At 39.4% G+C, this 20,213-nt stretch overlaps 1 protein-coding gene across 2 annotated transcripts in view; it reads right to left on the bottom strand.

Annotated features, from left to right (window-relative positions):
* Positions 1-20,213, bottom strand: part of VAV3 (vav guanine nucleotide exchange factor 3) — a 193,810-nt gene that overhangs the window by 140,334 nt on the left and 33,263 nt on the right. For both annotated transcript variants that reach the window (XM_060774052.2, XM_060774053.2), the window contains exon 2: positions 4,415-4,531. In XM_060774052.2, the coding sequence (XP_060630035.2) occupies positions 4,415-4,531 (117 nt within the window). The remainder of the gene's footprint in view (positions 1-4,414; positions 4,532-20,213) is intronic.

Genomic DNA, 20,213 nt, shown 5'->3' with positions numbered 1-20,213 from the left:
AGTAAAAGTAAGCTATAAATATGTACTTGAAAGCTCCAATTTGTAAAAAAAAAAATCTCTACCTTGTCTTCATATGGAATAGTAAAAATGACGATGCAGACTCTCTAACCACACTTACATCTGCTGCTGGAATTTACTGGTGTTCAGGGAATGATTCTCAGAAGAACCATATAATGCTATAGCTACCATTTGCCACCTGTGAGTTCCTCTATCACGGCCCATAAAAAGCTGTTAACAACTTCCCTAGAAGTCGACAGGAGGAAGAAAATCAAAGCTAAATCTTTCTTTTCATGTAGGGACAAGAAACTCTAGATGTCTTTTTCTATATCAAATGTGCATCGTTATTGTTTGTTAAAAACAGGATCTTAAGCTGGGAAAAACATGACACTTTCATCGCTTCCCTTGTCAACCATTATTCTGTTTCTTTGAGAAACAATCACAAGTCACTTGATTAAAGCAATTCTCAGTAAAGACAAAACTTCCGACTACTGTGAGTTGGAAAACATTCATGCATGCATCCAGACTAAGCGCATTTTATTGTTTGTTGGTTTGCATTCCTTGCAGGCAACATTTGAGTTGTTGGTGGCTCTTGGGACAAAGGGTGAGAGATTCAAACTATCATTCCGGAAAGAGGACACACACATACAACTACTCTGACAAAAGGCCATTGCTTGTTCAAGCATCCTTACTTTTTAGAGGCAGATCTCCTTTTCCAATATTTTCCCCTCAGAACATCTTTGTCCTAGTTTTGCCATGCTAAGACTTCCATGGATTAATTCCTTTAACACTATGTCCATATTTCATAGGCACATTAGAGAGGGGCATTAGAAAGCAGCAATTCCCATTCAATTCATGAGCACCAGCAAACAGGCAGCTACTAAGCCACATGTGACACATGTAAGGCCTTTGGGCTGAATTCAGCCCTCCACATCATTTTATGTGCCTGCAAGGACTAGAAACATTTGAGGGCTTGTAGCTGCTCCTTGTGTTGGCAGCACCTCCTCTGCCAAGTTCTGACCGTATCCTCTGCTTATATATTGTTTTTTGTCTTCCTCCCCTCCAGAAAATGCCTCTCCTTCCTCCAGCTCCAGAGTCACAGTGAGAGTGCATGACAAGTGCCTGGTCCTTCTGCTATTCCATGAGGCACCAAATAGCTGGCAGGGAATGCTGCCTCCACGGGTCCATTGTGCTTATCTATCCTATTTGCTCCTGGAAGGAGCCTGAATTGCAGAGGCAATGACGAAACTTGCTAGCCTCTGCTAAGCAAGTGCTAGCAAGGAAGAGGAGGGTGGTGGCTTCAGGACTGGTAGGCTCTGGGGTGAGGATGGCCAATGGGTCATGCTGCTAAAGCCCCTGCAGAGCTTTTCTTCTAGGACCCTCCTTTGCCTTATGAACTTTATTTTCCCCTTGAAAAATTCTACTGAGGAATCGTTTCTCCTTTTCTTATGCCAGCCAATATCATTTTATGTGATATTGTTTTATACTCATGTATCATTTTATGTTATATACTGCACTTTTGGCGCCTTGTAAACCACTCTGAGTCCCTTTTGAGAGATGGTGGCAGGATATAAATAAAGTTTATTATAAGCTTTTAATTATTTTTCCTTGCTTCTTCTTCCTCTCTCTTACCAGTGTCTCTTCTACCCCAATCCCTCCTGCAACTGCTCCTGTTTACACTGGCAAGGCTTCTGGGATCTAAATACTTACTGCCTTCAAGCAGGGGTGGATTCTGCTCTTTCACTGGTTTCCATCCTTGGTTGAGAAGAAAAGCTTCTCAAACAAGGTTTCTGCCTGTAAGTACTTCTGCTATTATTGTTGGCAGCTTCAGGATCTTGTCAGAAACTTAAATGGCCAGTAGAAATTACTATTGTAAAGGAATGGAAATGTTATGACATGTATTATAGAAAGAAGACATTGTTCATAGAGTGCAAAGAAATTGGGCTTTTCTGTATACTTTCTCTTTCCCAATATATGCATGCCCTAACATTTCCATTCTTTTATAAAATGCAGTAATTGCTTCCCTTTTTGGGCTCCCTGGCCTTCTCTGTACCATCCTCTGCCTCTTTGTGAAGTCACATTGCTTTTCTCCTCTGTATGTGTGTGTATCTTTTGTGTTTGTTGTTATTTTCAGAACATGATCAATGGATGAGGATGGTAAGTGGTGTGGTTATTTAACAATATGTTAAGGTTACATTTATGAAATCTTACAATTACAAACAGGCCTTTGAAGGCAACATAAGGCTGATGTGGCTCTTCATGAAAATAAATTATATCATTCGCAACTGTATGCATAATTCAGTGAATTTAGAAATGTCCCAAACAAAAGGATGATCAAATGACATGGTCCACTAATTTAAAAGAGCAAGTATCTTGTGGAGATAGCAGATCTCACTGCAGTGAAAGGAATATGATTGGAGGGGGATGGTTGCGGGTAGTAAGAATAGTAGGAGAAATAAACAAAACAAAAGGTAGCAATAGTATATAGAAGCTATGTGGACAGTATTGTTGAGTCAGTTCCAAATGGCAATCAAATGGATGGAACCAAGACTGAAACACCCAATTCACTCATATTCTCAAAGATGTCTCTAAAGTTTTTAAGGTACCTCATCCAACACTAGAGGTATAGCCATTTGGGGAGGCAATATGAGGGCACTGTCCCACAAAAAAGAATTTCCTCTGTATTTTTCCTTCACTCCAGAAATTTTGAGCATTACAGTGAGACACTGTTCACATTCAAAACTCTTATACGAGTATTTGTTGACTTCACTTTGTCCCGTACCTTTGTCTGACCATTTTGTTTTGATACATAAACTTTATTTCTAAATGCTCCATGTTTAAGTTTCAAGTTAATGCAACACTAGAAATATGGCGACAGTAGAAAGAATCCTTTACTGACAGAATTCTTATTTTGGGGGGGGGGGGACGACAACATAGTTCCCACATAGCTACACCACATGTCACCCACATATCAGAAGACAGCAAGGAATAAAATAATATCTAAAGACCACAAAGGGGAAAAAGAATTAAGAAACATCTGCTTGCAAGAGACACCATATCTCAAGTTGCTAGTTGGTTCAAAATCATAGCAATTCACATACAGCAGCTACATTTGGCTTAAAGAACTGTGGTTCCTTTATAATAAAATCTAAAAGGTTAACTGAAGTAAGCCAAGGTGTGCTGCATTTTATATATCCAAATTTTTGTAGTCTTCCAACTCAAGAATTCAAAGCTGTGTCTGATAAAGTCCAGTTGTTAAAAGAACAGGAAAACCCATGCATTTTTCATAGTGATTTCTTCAGCTAATTGGAAAATTGCAGTAAAAATAAAGCTAAGAGTGCAGAATATGCATTTCCCCCTTCTCACGAAACAGAGAAATGATTTCAGAGGACATGGGACCTAGAAATATTTCAACATAAGATAGTGCTTACAAAGCTTCGATTTTGGCTTCTTCCTTTTTTTTTTTTGGAAAAAAAAGTGGTGAGAAAAGAAGCCAAGTTCTGTTTGCAGACACACTTCCTCTTCACTGGGAATGACGTTAGCATGTCCACATTATTTCTAAGACACATTATACCAAGGAAAAAGCATGGCATTACAGCCAGACTTTGGTGGTTCCCCCTTCCACCTCTGCTACAACTATGATTCCCTGAAGAGCCCACAACATTTGTTAACCCAAAAGGAAAAATATAGATTTTTTTCTATAAAAAATTAAAATAAGGACCCTCTTAAACATTTCCATAAGAGATCTATTTGAGGAACAACCCAGAGTTTCTCAAACTGTGCTCCTCCAGATGTTTTGGACTTCAGCTCCCATAGTTCCTAACAGCTGGTAAACTGACTGGGATTTCTGGGAATTGAAGTCCAAAACACCTGGAAGAGTACAGTTTGAGAAATATTGCTATAAACAATCTGTTGTTCAGCAACCTCAAATAATAACAAAACAGCAAGAGGTTGTTCTTGTTGTGTTCCTCCAAGTCATTTCTGACTTATGGCAAGGTCACTAAGGCAATCCTTACCACAGGTTTTTCTAGAACTGAGAGTGCGTGACTTGCCCAAAATAATGCAATAGGTTTCCAGGGCCAAAAAGAAAATCAGAATTATAGTCCAACATTCTAGTACTCTACATGGGCTCTTGACACAGAAGTGAACCAAATTATTTCAAATGCCATGATATCTGTGGAACACAACTTCCTGTGGAGAAATTCAGGTGTAGAATTCCAGCAGCTATATAATGTTAAATGGGTAATGGGCTCATGTCCTTCTTGCACCACCTTTTCATAGCCCTTGGTGTCATTTCCCCAGTAACAGACATATTCATCTATAATCAACAACAATAACAAAACCATAATTAATCATTTTTATAATAATCTTAAACAATCACAGACATTATAGTTGACATGTAATATTGTAAAAATACCTTTCCAAAATCGCGGACATCAAACAGGTCAAATGCTTCAAAAAGTTCACTCTTCTTCATCCCAAATGTCTCACAACAGGCTGAAAGGAATGTTCTTATATTCTTCAAACAGAGGAACTAAAAAGGGAAGAAAGAATACAATCAGTGTGCTATCCAATCATTTGAACAAACCGGTAGTTATCTATGAATACAAATATGAAAGAAATGTGGCATTATCAGGGAACAAATTATCTGTATTTTAAAAGATTGTAGAACTAAACACTTTAGGTCCCAAGAATTATGGATAAAGAATACTCAAGCTATACAACCAGCCCATGCTGGTTGTAATGACCTATTTATCCATTTAGTCATCAGGGTACACATTTTTCCACAGAGGATTATCCGAAAGGAAAAATGAAGGGGAAATCAAAGACTAAAATTCTAATAAAAATCTTTTTCACATAATACAAATTTCCATCAGGGACACGAAGTGAGAAAGGCAATACAGGGGGAACCCAAGATAGTTTGAAAATATATCTTCAAATATATATAATTTGGATATAAGAAAATCCAAATGACTTATATTCAATAGTTAAGATATAGTACAGTGGACCCTCAGTATCTGATGGAATTTGGTTCCAAGATCCTCCATGGAAACCAAGGACCTCATCACATGGAGCTCAAGAAGCTGGGGGACAGCAAGGGAAACTGTGTGGCAGTGCCCAGCTTCATCCCCTTACCGCCGATCATGGCTGCCATCCCATGAAGTTTCCTGGCTGTCCCCGGCTAACTCCCGTGCTTTCCCCGGCTTCTTCAATAAGGTGATAGGTAGTCACCCGTATCCTCAGGCCCCCTCTTTGCATGCTGCCAGCACACTGCTGAGTCCAATGGAGCCCCACCGGAAGAAGTAACCCTGCATCATATGATGGGCTATGGCAGACTCTGCCAGCAGCATGGCAGCAGTGTACTAGGACAGAGGGGGGAAACCATCAAATGAGGTCACAAATCCATGGGTGCTCGTGGCATTCCTTATATTAAAAAAGCTAAATCAAAGTTTGTGTTTGAGATTTTAATGCCGCAGATGGTTGAATCTGTAGATTTAGAATCCATTAATATGGAAAACTGTCCATACAATTAGACTGATGCCTAGCTTTTGTTCGGATAATCCTCTGTTGACATTAAGTCTAGTTGTGTTTGACCTGGGGGGAGGAGTGCTCATCTCCATTTCCAAGCTAAAGAGCTGGCATTGTCCATAGATGCCTCCAATGTCATGTGGCTGGAATGACTGCATGGAGCTCCATTACCTTACCATCAGAGTAGTATCTATTGATCTACTCACATTTGCATGTTTTCAAACTGCTAGGTTGGCAGAAGCTGGGGCTAATAGAAAGAGCTCATACCGCCAACCTAGATTCAAATTTCTGCCCTTCCAGTCAGCAAGTTCAGCAGCAAAATGGTTTAACCTGCTACTCCACCGGGGGCTTCTTTTTGTCGTAAACCTGCCTTAAAATGGTATATCTAATGGTAGTGTTCAGGGACACCCAGTCCTGAACATTAGGTAGGTTGGACATAAAGATTTTCATACAATTAATGTAAGGTAAGTTTAAAAAGACAAAAATATTTAATAATGCACAAACTAGAATGTTTTAGTCTCCCATGAGGTGTTGGTGCTACTAAATTAGTTATGTAACATTTAAAAGGAACTTTTGTGCGCATACACACCACAATAATTAGAAACTTCATTAAACAGATTCTTCAAATACACACTTAGTGCGTACAGATGAAAAATCACCACAAATGCATATTGCAGAAGAAGAATGGACTGTAATTACTGCCCTAAGGATTAGGCAATTATGATTTTACAGTTAGTTATGCAGAAATGAGAACCTGCATGCAACGTTTAATGTAGCAAATGAGAATTTTATAACTATTCCCCTCTGCTTCCCAGCACCTAATTTGCTTCGAGCAAAGCTACTGCTCTGGAAAATGTATGTTTCCAATAGCTAAAGAAATTACCAGAGACTGGCAAAGTATTTTACTACTGAATTTCCTGCCTCCGACATTCTTCATAGGACATCTGTGTCAGTTCTTTCTCAGTTTTCCTGCCCTGCACTTTTAGTTTTTTCCTTCGGGACTACAGTCAGTCCTCCACACTGACTGGGGTTAGGGGCACAAGATCCTCATTGAAGTGAAAAAACACTAATTCAGACATTGTTGATTTCAGAGAATACCTATCCAGGAATTTCTAGTCTTCCAGCATAACTCTTTCATCACTTTTTTCTGTAAGCTGACCACAGAATCACATCGGAGGATCTAGAGAGGTGGTCTCTCTAGAAATATCCAGCATAACTAGAGGAAGTTGACAAAGAATATTTTGAATTGTTGCCAACACTGTGAACTGCCCTGAGTTCCCTTCGGAGTTGAGAAGGGCGATATATAAATACCGCAAATAAATAAATAATAAATATTTTTTCTTCAAATCCATGAATAATTAAATCTGCAAAAGTCAAAACTGCAAATCGAGAAATTTCGTGTCCCAGTGTCCCAGTACCCAAGTAAAATAGTGTAGGAAAAACTATGCTACCATTTCATGAGTTTACAACTGCATAGCCCACATTTCAGAGATGAAAACCAGGATATGTGTGAATAAGCAGCATCAGAGTCAGGCCTGTAGCCGGGGGGGGGGGGGGGGGGGGAGGGGTTCAAACCTGGTTTACTCATGAATTTTAACTGGTTAACCAAATTCCCATGCTAAGTGTACGAGACGCAAAAAAATTAAGAGTCCCTCCAGAACTGCAAGCACTATCTCAAGCAAGCACTATTTATTCACACTCTCATTACTTGCAGTAATAGCCGATGTAGCGAAGCAACCAAGTTGGGGGGGGGGGGTGTTGAATGCTCTCATTAAGGAGGCCAGACTTGGTCGAGGTGGTTGACAGGGGCGGAGCTGCAGGCTATTGAAGGCTGCTCTGCCCCCTCCTATGCTCTTTGCTTCAGCGTGAGCTAGGAAGCAAGTTTCAACCCACCCCACCCCCCAAATGTTCAAAACCCCCCTGAAATTTTCAAACCCCCCCCCCCATTTTTTCTGGGTACGGCCCTGATCAGAGTATGGTCAAAATGGCAAACATTATTAATGAGGAAGAACACACAAGCTAGGAGAGGTCACAAGAAATTGCCTTTTCCTGAGTCAATGGGAAAGAACACCTCCTTTCTCATTAATTGCACTGTGGAGAATAATACTTTGGCACGCTGAACTCCGTTTCCAGCAACTGATATAATAAAGGAAAATGAAAAAAGTTGAGAGAAACTGAAACATCTTTAAAGCCCCTGAACAAATGGGATGACAGAAGATTAATCAGATCTCTCCCTACTAAACTCAAATAGTTGCTGAATATGTTACTCTATCTCTCCAAATAGGCACCAGCCACAAATATAAACCCAGGGGGGAAAAAGCATAGCCCACATAGTAGGTGTAACCACAAACCAACAAACAACCAATGCAGAAAGACCTTGATAGGTCTTTAAATGTTCCCATTCCTCTTCTTACACAAACACATATACCACACAACAAAAGCAGAAAAATTCTTCTCTAAGGGCAAGGGCCACACAGCCCTATATCCCAGAATACCAAGGCAGAAAATCCCACATTATCTGAGTGTGAACTCAGATAACCCAGTTCAAAGCAGGTATTGTGGGATTTTCTCTCTTGACATTCTGGAATATAGGTCTGTGTGGAAGGGCCCTAAGCAGTTTTCACCCTTAATGAGGATCCTTAACATATTTGTCCCTGAGAAAATCTGGAAATTCAAAGCAATTTACTGAGGAAACATTGCAATTTTCAAGAGATCATTTTCTAGGACTCCCTTTAGCCTGCTATAAAGCAGACTTTTTTTTTTTACTTTAGCCCCTTAGAACCTGAATGAATTTCAAATGAATTTAAGAAAGGTTTATGGGCTGCAAATGATGTCAACATGAAGACCTGCCTATAAAGTGGGGAAAGGAAGCAAAAGATGCAGCAATTACTGTTCTCGTGTATTACAAATCGGTGAGAAAGTGTTTCTCTGATAGGAAGAATCCCAAAGTCCAGTCATCTGAATTTAAAAACCCACACTCCAGCTACTGAGGAGACTTCTGAACTGACCCTTGACACGGATAAGTAGGCAGAGACCATAACTTCCATCAAACCTAACGGCATGTCTTTTTTCCAGTCCAGGAAAAATGCGGAACAAGTAACTCTCTTCAAGAAACATTTGTTTCTTCTCCCACAGTGCTTCCTCTTGCAGACTCTGCAAAGAGCAAGTCAAATTGGAAAGCAATTGTGTTCATTACAAATGCTCTTTAAATAGGATAATTGAGAAAAAAAAACAAACTGGCAGTGGTAGTTTTAGTACAGTATTAACACAGAGGACCAGTGATGAAGACAAGCTTTTCAAAGATGCATTGCTCACCTATATCAATTTTCAACCAGCCAGCACCTTTCATCACCTACCTATTGATGAACTTAATGCATATCAAAACAATAGGAGCTCTAAAAAGATATATTCTTAAACCACAAATACCCAAACCCTCCATGTACTGCCAAGTTGCAAGTTTCTGGGAAGAGTAGCCCAAAAAAGTAAGTTTTCAGAGCTCTGAGAATATCTGTCCCACAATGAGAAGAATCTGAGCATGGAATGAATTTCTGCAGCAACATTCTTCAACCAGAAAGAGATACAATTGTCTCCCCAACTATCCCTCCACACATGTACCTTCGACTTTTGTGGGTTTGATTACTCACAGCTTTGATTAAAGTCCTTTCTTTAGCAATCTCTAGTTCCACCCATGCAATCCTATAGTCAGCTTTCAGCAGATGTCAACCAGTCATGCTGAAAGACCAAGAAATCCCTAGAATAGTGTTGTCTTGGATTAAAAAAGCATACAAACAGTAATGTCTACCTCTGAGAATGCTTGCCATAGATGCAGGCGAAACGTCAGGAGAGAATGCCTCTAGACCATGGCCATATAGCCCGAAAAAACCTATAACAACCCAGTAATGTCTTTATTTGTTGGCTTTTCACTTTCACAGAAATCCCCAGAAAATGTGCAGGGCTGGCTGTTATGCATTCTTGATATTTTACTATAAGAACATAAACTATGATATTAATTTGTGACAAAGTAAAATTGTCTGCAGACAACCAAGTACAGGTTTGTTCTTAGTTTTGTTTTGTTTCTTGGTAAACTGGAAAGATTTCTGGCCCTCTTCTTTGTAGCTTTCCACTCTTTCTTCTTGTTGGCTGACAAGTATGCTACTAACTTAGGTTTGAACAGTCAACTTTTGCTCCTATGGAAGCTATATAGCATATCACTAACTTTTTCATGACAGCTTGTAACAGCGAGGGGGTACAATATTAAATTTGTCTGCTCTCTGCATAAGTGAGAGGCTCGATGTGTGACACAACACACCATATCCCTTAAGAGTGCCTTCAGGAGCATAAAGCCAAGCATTTATCAACATTTGTCAATCCTGCTTCCATTTAAAAGAAGGACACATCTTTAGTTACAACGCACAAAAGTAATTCTTTTAAAGTAACAAGCCTCTTGACAATAGGATGAAATCACACTGTTGCCTGAAAGCACACTTAGCGTGTTTGGTTTCAGATTTAATGGCTCAAGGACCATCCATTTTATCTTTCAAACAGATTAAAAGGTGACTCTCTTAACAGTTAACCTAACCTGATTAACAGAACAGATGTGCTATTAATCCTTCTTTTCAAAAACAGCAAAGGGTTTTTATTTTCTTTACTGTTTTAAAGAAAACAGAAAATAAACTTGAGAAACTACAACCTTGAAAGAGTAAAATCTGTTGCAAGAATCAACCTATTCCAGCTGTTACAGTATAAGCCACACACAGCTCAGAATTATGAGGATCGTTTTTGTATCTGATTATATTTAACCTTTGCTGACCCTAATGACTTTTTACAGCCCAGCTTTCTGATTGTTGTATTTCTCAAGTCTTCCATTAAAGTCATCAACAATCAACTTTAGGATGATTTCAACACACAAATAAAGGTGGATAAAAGCAGGGAGGAGTGGTAACTTCCAAACCAATTATATGAGGCTATTTCAGTTGAATTTATTACACTGGGATGACCTTGGACAGTTGGTTTTTTTTCTAATGACATTTATTCAAAGCAATATCATCAGATCTCTAAAATGCATTACCCTCCCAATTGACTCTGGGCCAATCATGGTGGCAGCCACATGTACCAGGCTGTACATTGTGATGGCACATTGATTTTTCATGGTCCAGTTGGGCCAGGGCCACTTTGATCCCATTGGACCATCTGTGTCAACATCACTATTCCTCACTAGCTACAGAGCTCCTGCAAGTGCAGACAGAGTGACCAAAAATTGTTTCTTAGAGCACTAATGTAGTCTGAACAAGGCTTCCTCTAATCCCACATTAGCATGTCCAGAATAAGATGCACTGCAGTCATATCACTATATTTACATAGCATCTTGTTGGGAAAAGACGCAATAATGACCAGGGGGGAGACAGGGTATAGAAGTGAATGATGATGGCTTTTTTATTGTTGCCCAAGCAAAGCTTATATGGGTTCTGGTGCTCTTCAGCAAAAGTCTGCATAGCAACAGTGGGGGATTACATAATGGCCAGATGATTGGTGGAACTCTCAAGGGTGAGCTCATCATAGGTGAGGTAGCCTACTACCAGTCCCAGGTCATGATGCCCTGTATACTTTGCCAGAATGGTGTGAAGCGTAAGTGTCAGGGGTCTGGAATTTTCCATGCGCGTCCAGACTAGAATGGTGTGCCAGTAAAAGCCCAGAGGCGCATCGCCACTTCAATGGGACATAATAATGTCATCACTCCTTCACATAATAATGTCATCACTCCTTCATCATCTACTACTGTAGTTGTAGTAGTACTGCTATATACATTTTTTTATCATATCAGAAGTGAATTGAGAATATACTGCAAGTCGCTTCTGATGTGAGATTATTGGCTGTCTGCAAGGACGTTGCCCAGGGATGCCCGGATGTGTTACCATCCTGTGGGAGGCTTCTCTCATGTCTCCATATGGGAAGCTGGGGCTAACAGATGGGAGCTCACCCTATCTCACGGATTGACCCACCGACTTCCAGGTCTTCAGGTCAGCAGTTCAGCCAGCACGAGGGTTTAACCCCCTGCACCATTGTGGCTCCTATGCTACCTACATGAAGGAAAGAAACACTTTACCAAGTACAGGTACTTTGAGATGACACTTACTCTAGGCACAATGAACTGTACCCAGTGGATAGAAATAGCATGTCTGGAACAGAAATGGCATAAGACAACTAATTACAATAGTTGTCTAGTGTTTCCAAAGACAACTAATTACAATAGTTTTTCATTGGATTGTTGAGATGTTTTAGGCTGGAAAAGCAATAATAATGTCCCACAGCGTGAACTCTGGAAGAATCTAGTATTCACTTTCCTACCTGCAGTGTCTGGCCATGGATTACAGAAGAGCACACAGATAAGATGTTTATTCAATATGGCACATCCCAGTGTGTATCAATACAGGAAATGTAAAATATCCTACTACAGTGAATACTAGCACAAAAGCGAATAATTGGAAATGAAACTAGCAGGAGTTTGCAGCTCCTGACAAACAAAAGGACAGATCTGAACCACATATATAATGGAATGAAATGCAGAATGATGGAACATGCCACAAAGGCACAGAAAGGAAGCATTGCTTTTCTTGTTTCACGTCAAAATTAACAGCTTTCAAAACCTAAAGAAGATACAACTGAAAAACATAAAATCACCATTTTTTACTGACAGACTCCCAAAATAAAGCAAACACTATATATAACCAGGAATTCATCAAAACTAAGTTCATGGATAGAAAGTTTTTTTAAAAAAATAGACTCCTACCTGAAAGCAGGGATATAATCCTGAAATGGCAGCTTGTGGCTTTCTTATTCAGAGGAGCAATTAATCTGTTCTATATTTCAAGACCAAACTTTAAAAGGACACCCAAGTTTATCAATCTACAGTAGAGTCTCATTTATCTAATATAAATTGGCAGGCAGAACATTGGATAAGTGAAAACCTACTAAACTTCAAATTACATTATGATTTTACAAATTAAGCACCAAACAGGCCCGTAGCCAGGATTTCGTTTCGGGGGGGGCTAAAAAATTTTCAGGGGGGGTTTCGGGGGGGGGGGCTGAGTTTCGGGGGGGGCTGAGTCTGAGTGAAAGAGGGTCTAGCGTAGCAAACCTTTTGTATCATTACCCCAATACCCCCATGCATATGGGATATATTGAGAATGGTGATCAAATCATGATATTAATAAACATAACAGTTTAAATAATGCACCAGTAAGGCCTTTTCGCGAACCACCATGAGAATTTCGGGGGGGCTGAAGCCCCCCGAGCCCCCCCCCCCCCCCCCCGGCTACATGCCTGGCACCAAAACATGTTTTACAACAAATGGACAAAAAAGCAGTTCAATACATGGTAACGTTATGTAGTAATTACTGTATTTACAAATTTAGCACCAAAACATCGCAATGTATTGAAACAGCAATGGATACGGGTGGGAGGCAGACTGCATTGATAATACGGAATGTTGGATGAGCGAAGGTTGGATAAGCGAAACTTTACTGTATTTTTGGGGTGTAAAGTTTAGAATCTTTGAAAGATTATTTAAATTGTAGATGAAAGCACTGAGTAGACTCATTGACACAAAAGACACCAATTGCTACTGTAGTATTACACACAAAGGGATACCCATAAATGCCTCTGATTTCAGTGGGGCTCAAATTATTACACTCCAAATTTTGACAACCTAAGAAAATAAGGGATTATTCCACATTTGAACCAGTATTGGTTCCATGAGCCAAATGTCAACTACCAGGAGTATATGCTGGTCCAACATATCTTCAATAAACCACTACATACTCGAGGACAAGTTAATTGGGTACATGCTGTTAATGCACATTTACTAACAGCAGTTGTATACTCTAAGCATGGTTGAGATTTATCCATTTCCTGCTCCTGTAGTGTTTGGCACCCAACTCCTAATGTTCACCCATTCATAGCCATCGAAAGAGGTTGCTATTGTTGTTGCCAGAAACATCATCCTCTTCATCACTTTCCACATTTCTGCTAGTAGAAACATATAGGCCATACTGAATTCAAAAACAGCCAGTAACATAATGCAATAATAACCTTCACAACCAAAGGTTTAAAAAACTGATATGCGCATAGTGACATCAGCTGAACATGAAATGTACTGTTCTAGTCAGGTGCCATGATCAAAGAACCACATGATTAGAAAATTATTAGGACAAGGAAACTAAAAACATGAGCTGGGAAGTCCCCAGTTCTTTGTTTGTAGTGTTCACTTGTCCAATTTTAGATGTACTAGCCTCCTAACTTGTCTTAATTCAAACTGCATAGGAAACATATGTTATATTTATGTTTTCATAGATGTATGCACACACCCTGTAAAAAGGAAAAGGAAAAGGGTCATGTGCACCATTAAAATATTTTGTTTTTAGAGTTCACCATTTCCTCTAGAAGTTATTTCTAATTCTCTTTTTTTTTTCTGTAGGCAAAATAGATTAAATTAGTTCTGCTCTGCCGGCACTAATTGTCACCACATTCAATAAAAATAGCTGGGAGCACTCTGAATGAACCAAACAGATAGCAATGAAGCCTTAATTCACCAGCCACCCAATGGCCCTACAGAAGTCCACAGGAGGAAAAAGGAAAAGGAAGGAAACCTATTGTTAGAATACTTGCATTGTTAGTGAATCAGTCCCCTTTTATGCTGTGCAAGGAGAGTGTATGAAGCTACAGCAGAAGATTTTAAACATTTACTTAAGAGGAGCAAAATTTGGACTACTAATTCTTCACAATTAGTAGTCCATTTTTTAAAAAACATTTTTTTTCCAATAGAAGCATGTTACAGTCATTCAGTATGAATAATTTATTTGGGTTTGGGGGGGGGATTAGCAAACAATGGACTTCAGTACTGTGGAATACTAACTAATTTCCACTTTTCTGACATAGATCATATCAAGGAAAATATGGATATAACAATACAAATTTTAGCATTGTTTTGGAAGAAAAGTGTGGGGATGGGAGAACAATTTCAGGCAGGAGTCTCTTCTGAAACCAGATTCGGGGAGTGAATTTTCAAGTCAAGGTCCACATTTCATCACTCTGATTATATCCACTGTTTAATGACAGTTAGCATTCCACATATACTTCAGTTAGGGGTAAGGAATCCAATGAAAGGGGGGAAATGTCAATAAAGAAATGTCTATCTAGTAAACAGCTCTCTAGGAATTTCTAGATCTTGAAACTCCTCTAGAGCATGACTCTATGGTCAACTTCTATTAAAAGCTAAACACAGAACTGCATTGGAGGACCTTGAGATTCCTAGAGAGTTGTTCTTTCTAGAAATCTCTAGGTCCTCCAGCATGGCAGGAGGAAGTTGGCCATAGAGTCATATTAGAGGACCTAGAGATTTCTAGAGGGAATATTTTAATCAAATCCTCAAACAGTCAAAACTACAAATGTGTGGGGACAACTGTATGTCACCTGCAACAAAAAGGGTCAAAACAACACAGATTTCCCCTTTCACTGTCAAAGCATGCTTTGCTACATCCTTTCTGTGAGTAAGTATACATCAGGATTTTCTGATGAATTTGCATCACAGTTAATGTATCAACTGGAGCATCAATATTCCTATCTGTGAGTCTTCACTGTCTGGTGACAGAAGACAAAGATGGTCTGAGAGGCAAATCTTACAACGTTGTGCCACATTATGTTGTGGATGACTATTAACACACACAACCCAAATATTCTGAAGAGCAGAGCCAATTGTGCAACCATTGCCTATCCTCAAAACACTGTACCCCATTTTAGGAAGTCTGCAAAAGAACAGATTAGCAAACCACAAAACCAGTAATGGTTACAGATGATCTAGTTACACTAATTCTGCTTGGAACAGAACTAATGCCTGATATAACTCCTTGGAGGTGTGAAGATGGAAATTACACTCATAGTTCTGCAGATATACCAATGGAAAAGGATGCAGTATAGGACCAACAGGAAAGGAACACAGGAATAAATAGAAAATCAATGCAATAGGATTTTTATCATGTCAAGTGAATTCAGACTCAACTGGACTGCTTTTTCCAAAGCAGATATATTTACATTATGTTCCGAAACCTATGCATTTTCTTTTCAAAATATAGATTCATAGAAAAGTATTCAGTCTACAGAAACAGTAGGAATCTCTTCTTCCAAACATAGTAACTCTGATATACCATGCATCCATTTTGACTCATATCATTCCAAAAACACTGAAAAACACCCAAGGAAATATATCCATGGGTTCCTTTAGACTGAGGATTTATTCTTGGAACAGATCAACCATTTCTACACAATTTTTCACAGACATTTGCCTTTACCAACGCCTTAAAAAGACAGCAGTGTTTGTTCTTTTCACTTGATCTCTCTCTTAGACCCCTGCATTTCATTTTAGAATGAAGTTGGAAGAAAAAGAAAATTGGCTCCTATTTGAAGGTACGACAAAAGAAAGATATCCCTTGAAAAAGTTCAGTAGCACATCAGGCTACTTCCAATAATAAAAGCAAACCAAATCCTTTCTGAGAGATTGTTAGCAACTAACTTATGAAGTTACCTTACATGAATTGTCAAACAGCTCAAGCTCAGATTTGGCATTTCCACTCTACTCAAGCAACTGGTCTGAACAGACCTTCTGTACATAACTCCACAGCTAGATTACCTTCAGATTGTTTCTGTCTTTTAGATACTTTAAGGCAGAGCTTTCCAAACTTTTCATAATGGTCACATGCTTTTTAGGCATGCATCATTCATGACACAATAATTCTGTTTTACTTGCAAACCGAAGGTTAAACTACCCCTTATAAGAGATATGGTACAAACAAATACATAAATTGTAACACTGGAATGAATGGGGTAAACAACATTTCTCATGAAAACCTTTCATTTATATTTTTGAAATATATAACTTATTGCATATTTCACATATACTGATTTAAGTTCATGCAACACACCTACACACTATAGCTGACACATGAATGTGTTGCGACACACAGTTTAGAAAGCTCTGTCCTAAAGGGTTTTCTGACAAAATGGCAATTCTGCTTTCCAGACTAGTCCAGTGCTCAACCCATTAAAGCATACTGACTCTTATTCTAAACCCTATCTAAATATGTTATTCAATTTGGTGAAGGGAGGGTTTTTTTAAAGGCTACTGTGAAATGAAATCAACCACCAGGCAGATTCCATCTGTAAATTTTCAGCCAAGGCAGGAGTTGAAAATCAATTGCCAATGGATACATATGGTATTAAATATCTACAGCTGTGAACCTATCCACATTTGCCTGAGAGTAAGCCTCGCCAAGCCCAGTGGCCCTTACGTTTGAGTAGGAAGGATTGTGCTGTGCATTTTTTACACTTCACAGCATTCTTTGGAGATTAGAGGTGGACATTATTGAGCTCATCGATCTCTGCCTCTGCCTTTGCACCAGCTGCCAATCCGCTTTGCATCAAATGCAGTAACAGAAGAACAGCTGACATGTTTCTGGTATCAGTGGGAGAGGAAGGAAGCCAGAGAAACGGCTGCTCTTTTGATTACTTAAGACGACACTAGCAGCTACGGGCTGAGAGCAGCTGAAATGTTCTGTATCAGAGCGTTCAATCTCAGTATGCTCAGGGCTCCTTTTATGCCTCATTTGTACCACTGGCTGCATGCCTCAAAAATAATGAAACGAAATGAAATAAAAGTTAGCACCTGAGGTTCCATGTCAGTAGGATTTCCATTACAATTTATTCCCAACCTACAGCAGGCCTCCTCAGTTTTCCAAGCCGCCTCTCCTTTTATCTGATTTGCTGATAAAAACCAAACACCTAATGATCTGACAAGAAAGCAAAGCATTCGTGGGCTTTGGTTGAAGACTTTTTAATGCAGGTTAGGACACGAATGAGTTCCTGGGAGCATGCAGTGTTGTCAAGTACTAGAAGGTGGAAAACAAAAACACAGAACTTGCCAAAAATGCTCTGACATCTTCTTTTAAATGAACATGCTCCTGCTCATAATTGGTGACAAATAGTGCAAACTATTCATGGAAGGCATTAAGCATGAGGTCAGAAACAAGTACCTGCCTCCAAGAAGTTTACATTTTAAAACAAACAAGAAAGAGCAACAGTATGATAGCTGGGACCCTATGCTAGTTGCACAATGTGGGTCAGAATTAATGAAGGGAACATGTGCGGGAGACAGCGGAGCAAGTGAGAGACACAATTGTGACAGGATATCAGTGAAGTAATTTAACTCAGGAGGGACAGGATAAGGGTGAGGTAATATAGAAGTATTTCTCCCCTCCTTTTTATCCTTCCTTCCATTGCAATGACTCCACCGCAGCTGTGTCTCTCACTCGCGCACGTGTTCCCCTAATTCAGAACCGCGTTGCACAAGCAGCATAGTGTAGGGTCCCAGCTATCATACTATTGCCCAAGAAGGACACAACAGAAGAATGGTGAGGTAGAGATGGAATCGTGATGACAAATTATGCAAGCTTTAGACAGAGCTAAGAATGAGGTTTAAGAAAAAAATCAACTCTGATTATGAATTCAAATTATGTTCCCAAGAGTTCCCCATCAGTATGGATTTTTGAGCATTGAAGTCATTTTTACACATTAGGATAAAACATGAGGGGGACCAAAGTACATATAGGTGATTCTGCTTTTTTATTTCTTTATCATACCCACTTGTTAAATGACATTTTGACCTCAAATTCAATTGTCAGTAGAACTAGCCTAAACTAAAAACACTATAGATCCTGCCTCAGAATAGATATTGCCATCAAGTAACTTTTGAGAGTTACTTTCAAAAAGTGATTTTTTTATATTTATCTCTTTCTGTTTCCAAAAGAGGTGAGAGGATGGGACCCTATTCTTGATACCTGCTTCTGAAGTTTCAAACAGAGGTTAGAAAGAGAACAAGTGAAATACAAAACACTCAAAGCCATTAAATAATATAGTATTCTCCTATTGCTAGTTTTTTTAAGGTATTTACTTTGAAGAGATTCCCTTTTTATTTTCTAACTACTAGAGCATCAGCTCAAATTCGGTCAATTCCTTGGCCTAGATGGGATTTGCAGCTACTGAAGGTGGTCATTGGCTCTCCATAAGAGCTCTTTGTAAAATTTCTTTCTATGCTTTCTGGCCCTCCCTGGTGCAGTTGGAATGTAGCTTCCTGATAAGAATTCATGACAATATACTCACTAAGAAACTGAAAGTTTGTGCGCTAGGTGGTTGTTACGTTCGAACTAAGACCTGAGCCAGAAAGACATACCGGGAATCAGGCCCATAGCCAGGATTTTGATTCCGGGGGGGGGGGGGCTGAGTCTGAGTGAAAGAGGGTCTACCCTAGCGAACCTTTTGCATCGTTATCCCAATACCCCCATGCATATGAGATATATTGAGCATGGTGATCAGATCATGGTATGAATGAACGTAACAGTTTAAATAATGTACCACTAAGGCCTTTTCGCAGACCACTATGAGAATTTTATGGAGCCCCCAAAGCCCCCCCCCCCCCACACCCGGCTACATGCCTGCCGGGAATTGGAACACATCTGAGCCAGGGAAGGAGAGCCAAATCTTACCATTACTTTACAGAAAGAAGTGCAATAAAATGACTTAGGACTTAATCCCATGAGATAAGTAAAGTGTTTAGGAACATGGATTTTCCCTTAAGCTTCTCAACAACCCTTTTGGAAATTAAACATGATTTTCCTACCTTCATCACACCTTCACACCTTCTCCTTTCCTCCATTTTTAGGGTCTCTCCATTTGATTTGCCATGACATAGAAATTTGCTTCCTCCCAGTGTCCCTCCAGGATTTTGATCACTTATCTTTTAAAAAAAATCTCCCCAGATCACTCAGAAGTAGTTTTAAATTAAACCTGATCTTTCCCCAAGCCTCTGCATCAGCTTTCATTGGGACAATTGGCATTTTGGCTCTTCCCTCACATAGTCTCATTTTATTTACATAATTTTATTTACAAGAGGGCAACAGGGATTAACATCACATGAGGAAATTGGCCATTTTGCCCATCTCTAAGTGAGGAATTGAAAAAGAAGTCAATTAGCAATCAACTTAGGAATCCTTGGAAAAACCCACACTTTAGAAGCAGCAAAATACCTGGTAAGAGCTTGTGTCATGTGGTGGGGTTCGTCCGTTGTAGTTTCTTAAATGTGTAGAAACTCTGATTTTGTTGCTTGTAATGAAGTCATAGATTTAGCCTGTAAACAGACTGAAGATGGTCCCATCTACATGAACCATTTAATGCAGTTTCAAAGTGGTTTCAGTGTGCAGATGGTAAAATCCTTGAACCAGTTGGTAGCCGGGATGATGATACTATAAGCATAGAGCACTTGATGCACATTAAGGTTTCCTTTCACACATTTTTGTGGGAATTTGTTGTCTGGACACCACAGTTTGCCTAGCTCTGAACTGCTTTAAATGGTCGGTGTAGATGGAGCCTAAGACATCATATAAAGGGAGCACATAAACAAGTGAATCACCAATACACAGCCCTTTTTAACCTACAGAATTCAATGGGATTTACTCCCACATACGTACACACAAAACTGCAGTGTAATTCACAAATAACTGACCTTGGAAAGTGGGATGATTACAAAAGTACTAATTTTCTGTCACTGTGGGAAACCAGAAGACTCAAGCAAACAGCCTTGTCTC

Source organism: Anolis sagrei, chromosome 4, assembly GCF_037176765.1.
Source record: "Anolis sagrei isolate rAnoSag1 chromosome 4, rAnoSag1.mat, whole genome shotgun sequence".
Lineage (NCBI taxonomy): Eukaryota > Metazoa > Chordata > Lepidosauria > Squamata > Dactyloidae > Anolis > Anolis sagrei.
Note: the sequence above shows the minus strand (reverse complement) of the source record. Positions and strands in the feature narration are given on the sequence as shown.